The sequence below is a fragment of the Lipotes vexillifer genome, unplaced genomic scaffold (genome assembly GCF_000442215.2).
Source record: "Lipotes vexillifer unplaced genomic scaffold, Lipotes_vexillifer_v1.1 scaffold394, whole genome shotgun sequence".
Lineage (NCBI taxonomy): Eukaryota > Metazoa > Chordata > Mammalia > Artiodactyla > Lipotidae > Lipotes > Lipotes vexillifer.
In genome coordinates, this window is record NW_006791731.1 from 322,595 (window position 1) to 328,225 (window position 5,631).

At 67.0% G+C, this 5,631-nt stretch overlaps 2 protein-coding genes across 2 annotated transcripts in view; one reads left to right on the forward strand and one right to left on the reverse strand.

Annotated features, from left to right (window-relative positions):
* The window catches only part of RECQL4 (RecQ like helicase 4), a 6,547-nt gene extending 3,614 nt beyond the window's left edge, over window positions 1–2,933 (forward strand). Inside the window, exons 12-23 of the mRNA XM_007464528.1 lie at window positions 1–85; window positions 170–343; window positions 425–604; window positions 677–818; window positions 899–1,161; window positions 1,238–1,520; window positions 1,606–1,735; window positions 1,816–1,985; window positions 2,059–2,239; window positions 2,326–2,479; window positions 2,618–2,726; window positions 2,818–2,933. Coding sequence (XP_007464590.1) covers window positions 1–85; window positions 170–343; window positions 425–604; window positions 677–818; window positions 899–1,161; window positions 1,238–1,520; window positions 1,606–1,735; window positions 1,816–1,985; window positions 2,059–2,239; window positions 2,326–2,479; window positions 2,618–2,726; window positions 2,818–2,933 — 1,987 coding nt within the window. The remainder of the gene's footprint in view (window positions 86–169; window positions 344–424; window positions 605–676; window positions 819–898; window positions 1,162–1,237; window positions 1,521–1,605; window positions 1,736–1,815; window positions 1,986–2,058; window positions 2,240–2,325; window positions 2,480–2,617; window positions 2,727–2,817) is intronic.
* A 358-nt stretch (window positions 2,934–3,291) lies between these two features.
* Window positions 3,292–5,084, reverse strand: SLC33A2 (solute carrier family 33 member 2). The gene is given in 7 exon segments (XM_007464529.1): window positions 3,292–3,465; window positions 3,549–3,658; window positions 3,724–3,848; window positions 3,887–3,905; window positions 3,908–4,029; window positions 4,328–4,565; window positions 4,568–5,084. Coding segments are annotated over 7 exon segments (1,305 nt in total).
* Between the last annotated feature and the right edge of the window lie 547 nt (window positions 5,085–5,631).

Sequence of the window (5,631 nt, forward strand, 5' to 3'; positions counted from 1 at the left end):
GGTTTCCGGCTTGCCCCCAGGCCTGAAGGCGGTCTGCATCCACTCGGGGATGACCAAGAAGGAGCGGGCCTCCGCCCTGCAGAAGGTAAGGGACCCTCACAGGGCGAGAGCGGCAGAGGCAGCAGGCAGACCCCCTTGGCGGTGCTCCTGACCTTGCCGTCATCCTCAGGTTCGGTCAGCCCAGGTGCAAGTGCTGATGCTGTCACCAGAGGCGCTAGTTGGGGCGGGGGGCGCTGCCCTCCTCGCTCAGCTGCCACTGGTCGCCTTTGCCTGCATCGATGAGGCCCACTGCGTCTCCCAGTGGTCCCACAACTTCCGGCCCTGCTACCTGCGTGTCTGCCAGGTAAGCCTTGTGCGGGGGGGCAGTGAGGGTGCTACGTGAGCAGACCAAGGAAGGTTGGGCATCTCACCACTCTCCACGCAGGTGTTGCGGGAACGCATGGGTATCAGCTGCTTCCTGGGCCTCACAGCCACGGCAACACGCAGCAGCGCCCTTGACGTTGCCCGGCACCTGGGCGTGGCCGAAGACTCTATCCTCAGGGGGCCGGGCACCATCCCTGCCAATCTGCACCTCTCTGTGTCTTCGGACAGGGACCCAGACCAGGTAAGCATGCACGTGTGGGCCGAGCTGAGGCCCTGCCTTCTGACTGCTCGTGCTCAACCTTGTCCTCTCCAGGCTCTGGTGGCGCTGCTGCAGAGTGACCGTTTCCGTGCCCTGGACTCTGTCATCGTCTACTGTAACAGGCGAGAGGACACGGAGCGTGTCGCTGCCCTGCTGCGCACCTGCCTGCGTGAGGCCCAGGCCCCAGGATCCCGAGGTGAGGTAGAGGCAGGCCTGCACTCCACAGATGGGCCCCGGGCACGTGCCCCACCTGACCATCGTGGGTCTTCCCTGCAGGCCGAGCCCCGGAGGCTGTGGCTGAAGCCTACCACGCCGGCATGGGCAGCCGGGAGCGGCGGCGGGTGCAACGGGCCTTCATGGAGGGCCGGCTGCGGGTGGTGGTGGCCACGGTGGCCTTTGGGATGGGACTGGACCGGCCAGACGTGCGGGCCGTGCTGCACCTGGGGTTGCCCCCAAGCTTTGAGAGCTACGTGCAGGCTGTGGGCCGGGCTGGGCGTGATGGGCAGCCTGCACACTGCCATGTCTTCCTCCGGCCCCAGGTGGGTACCCGTCCCCCCACCGCTCCCCCAGCCCCGCCCCCTGCTGCGGCCCCACATTCGTGCTGCTCTGTCGCAGGGTGAGGATCTGTGGGAGCTGCGCAGACATGTTCACGCCAACGTCATCGACTTCCTCGCCGTGAAGAGGCTGGTGCAGCACGTGTTCCCTCCTTGTGCTTGCGCCCGGCAGCCCCCAGAGCAGCAGGGAGATGAGAGCCAGGAGAGGCACTCGGCCAAGGTCCTTGTGGCTACATCTCAGGATGCTGACCATCCCAGCCTCGAGCACACAACCCGGTGCCCGGGCCACAAGCGGGCGCTCCCGGTGCAGCCAACTGTGCAAGCCCTGGATTTGCCCGAGGAGGGTGAGGAGCAGGGAGCGTGGGGGTGGGGGGTACACCTCAGCACCCCAACACCCCCGCATCTTCTGAGCCCTGTTCTGCCCCCCAGCCATCGAGACTCTGCTGTGCTACCTTGAGCTGCACCCACAGCGTTGGCTGAAGCTGCTGGCGCCCACCTATGCCTGCTGCCACCTGCGCTGCCCTGGGGGCCCCACCCAGCTCCAGGCCCTGGCCCGCAGGTGAGTGCAATCCCACCCCGGGCTCAGGATGGGGACAGAGAGCCAGGGCTGCCGGTCACACGTCCCTTGCCCTGGTACAGGTGTCCCCCGCTGGCTGTGTGTCTGGCCCGGCAGTGCCCCAAGACGACAGGTGGGGGAAGTATTTCTGTGGAGCTGGCCGTGGTCGAGCTGGCAGACTCCATGGGCTGGGAGCTGGCCCCCGTGCGGCGGGCTCTCCACCGGCTGCGGTGGGATCCAGAGCCCGGGACAGGTGGGCCCGCCCCCAGCCCTGCTTGCTGCCTGTTTGCCACCTTTCTGCCAGTTTCTGACACCCTATCTGGCAGGTGTGCCTCAGGGCACGGGGGTGCTGGTGGAGTTCAGGGAGCTGGCCTTCCACCTGCACAGCCCCGGGGACCTGACAGCCCAGGAGAGGGACCAGATCTGTGACTTCCTGCACGGCCGCGTGCAGGCCCGTGAGCGAGAGGCCCTGGCTCACCTGCACCGCACCTTCCGGGCTTTCCACAGGTGCAGGAGGGGGTGGGCAGGGCCTGGGCCTGGGCCACCCCACCCTCCCCAAGGTGGGCTGCTCTGACGGGTTCTCCCCACCCCAGTGTGGCCTTCCCCAGTTGCGGGCCGTGTCTGGAGCAGCCCGACGAGGCACGCAGCAGTAGGCTCAAGGCCCTGCTCAGCCACTACTTCGAGGAGGAGTTAGAAGCACTGGGGGGCGTGGAGGCCGAGGAGGACCCTGAACCAGGACAGGCCAGGGTGAGTGTCAGGGCCTCCGGGGAGGCGGGAGGGGGAGAGGAGTTGCAGAGAGGACGCACCCCCGGCTGCAGGCACACACCTGCCTCCCGCCCCTCACCGAGCACTGCGGAACAGCATGCCACGTGTCCCCACCGGCAGCTCCAGGACTGGGAGGACCAGATCCGCCGGGACATCCGCCACCTCCTGTCCTCGTGGCCAGAGCAGCGGTTCTCGGGCAGGGCTGTGGCCCGGATCTTCCACGGCATCGGTGCGGACCTGGGAGGCCCAGCCCTGAGCAAGGCGGGGGCTGGGGGCAGACCTGGCCGGAGTCCTCAGAGCTGTGTCTCCTCCCACTGCAGGAAGCCCCTGCTATCCGGCCCAGGTGTACGGGCGGGACAAGCGCTTCTGGAGAAAGTACCTGCACCTGAGCTTCCATGCCCTCGTGCGCTTGGCCACAGAGGAGATCCTGCTGTGAGGCTGCTGACCACCCTGCCGCGGAAGGACCCAGTTCCCCCACGTCACAAGCATGGGCCTGAGCAGGGGCTGCGTGGCCACAGCATGGGGGGGTGTCAGGTGCAACAGGTCCTCGAGGCAAAGATGGGCATAGATATCAGTGGCCAGGACAGCGACCAACCACTCTGGACAAAGACCACCACCAGTAGCGTGGGGGCAAGGAGGCCCCAAAGTGCAGAATAAAAGATGCTCGAGTCATTTTCAGGAACCCTTCTTCCAGCGCGGACAACCCCCCAGTTTGAGGACAACCTTGCACGTCACTCATCCCAGACACAGTCCAAAGGCACACTCTACTTTATTGATAAATCTGGCCACCCAGTTCAGGCCAGAGTGTTGGGTGCAAGGCCCAGGTACAGCATGGGTGCAGCTGAGAGAGCGAGGAAGACGGAGAAGCAGAGGCGTGGCCCCAGGCTGTCCGCCAGGGCTCCAGCCAGCGTGCCCATCAGCAGCTTCCCCAGCAGCTCCAGAGTGGCCAGGAGACTGTAGTGTGTGGCCTGCTGGGGGAGGGGGGAGTCACGTCAGGACCTGCTTGGACTCCAGTCTTGCAGCCCCTGGTGTTGCAGCCACATCCCCTCACCTGCAGGACACTTGGTGCCAGCTGGCTGCAGCGCATCATCAGAGTGAAGGTGGTGGTTGTGACCAGGCCCCCTGGGAAGTGCTGCAGACACAGGCTCAGCAGGGCTGCCCCTCAGAGGGCTGAGGTCAGCAGGGCCCAGGACCCCAAGCCCCTCCCCCTGTGGCCCACCCCTCACCTCTCAGGACTGTGCTGGGGGCCAGGCTGGCCCCAGGGCTGTCCAGGTGAAAGACCACGGCAGTCTGGTAGGCAAGGCCCCCAAGACGGAAATGAAGCGCTGACTTCAACAGGGGCAGTGGCTGCCTGGGGTGGGGTGATGGGGCAGGCTAAGGGGGGTTCACCGGTGCCTGGCCAGGAGGGACCCCCCAGGGATGAGCCAGCAATGGAGCAGGCCACAGCGCCCACACCATTCCACAGCCTCAGCTCTGGGGCAGAGATGCCACAGTCTAGCAAGGGCAGTGGGAACAGGCTGCTGGTGCCCCCACTCACCTGTGGAGAGAGTCAGCAGGGGTGGCTGGCACACCTCCACCTGGGTCTCAGTCATGCTCCCCCAGCCCTGCCTTTTTCCTGGGCCACAGATGCCAGGAGACAGCTGGGGCTGGGCTTCGACGACACTCAGGGTCAGCGTGAAGCAGCCCAGAGAGGCCCAAGGGAGTGTGGCCGGAGCTGGACCTGTAGGGGGCCGGGCTGGGCTCCAGACTTCAGGTCAGACCCCCAAGAGGAAAGGCAGCCCTGCAAGTGAGTTCCAGGGCTCCTGGGGACCCACCCCTGCTGCTCCTGACTCACCCAGCTTGTAGGTGAGCACGAAGCCCACTGTCCACAGGGTCCCAGGCACGGCCAGCAAGTCCTGCCCAAGGTGCAGGGTGTGTCGGGGGTGTTCTGAGGGCAGAGGTGTGGGAAGCTGTCGCAGGGCTGGTGCCACCCAGGTCAAGGCGGCAGCCAACCAATAAGTGGCAGCCAGGAGCAGAAAGAGCAGGGGCCAGGAGAGGGTGGGCACAAAGGCCGGCAGCCCGCCCCCAGCTTGTATGCGACCACCTGCACAGTGTTGCCAGGCCCCAGCTCTGCGGGCTCCAGGAGGCGTACAGCCAGCATGTCCAGGGCCACATCCTGCACAGCTGCAGCCAGATTAAGCAGCAGAAGCAGCCCCGCCACCATGACAGGCAGACCGGCCTGACCAGCTGCGGCGGGAGGGTGGGATGCCAGCAGCCCCCACACCAGGCCCAGAGCAGCTGTGCTGAGCGTCAGCCAGGCCCTTGGGGAGCCCCGAGTGTCCACCAGCGGGGCCCACACAAGCTTGAACAGCCACGGTGCGTACAGCGCCTTGGCCAGTCCCACGCATGTCAGGGAGAGGCCGCGGGCCCGCAGCAGCACGGGCAGCAGCCCAGACTGCAGCCCATAGGGCAGGCCCTGCACCAGGTAAAGGCCGGCCAGCGGCAGCAGCTTCCCACGCATGGCGAGGCCGGGCGCTGGGGCGGGGGCAGGGGCCCGGGCCCAAGCTCCAGTGGCTGGGTCTGGGTTCAAGGCCGGCCGGGGCGGCATGAGAGGTTCCACTCAGAGTGGGGGCAGGGTGCTTCCGAGGGGGGTCCGGTCCGGTCGGGATGGGGTCAGGGGTCACAGAGCGGCACGGCCCTGGGGCTGGGCCAGGGTTGGACAGGCTGCCGTCCGCACCCGCGCCCTTGGGTCCTGGGGGCGTCAGAACCCCAAAGAACTGCAGGCTTCCTCCACGGCGGCGCTGCGGCAGCGCTCTGGCCCGGTCGGCGCAGCTCGGAGACGCGGCGGCCATAGAGAACGCGGGCGGGCTAGAGCGCCGGCCGCCTTCTGGCGCCCCCGGTGGCCAGCTGTCCTCGAACGTCGGAAGCGGCCGAACCCGCGGCCCATTCAGGTCTCTCCCAGGGCTATCAGATCCGGTCCCCAGACCCTAACTCTCCGGAAGTGCTTCCTGGTGTCTCACCTGGAGCCTGGTGGCCGCAGGGTCCACTGGGCCCCCCACGGAGGACCCACTGTCTACTACCGCTTACATCGGGTGCTGGACCCTCACCTCGCTGGGCTAGTGGTCTCGGCGCCCTCCCCAGGCCAGTGGCCGCAG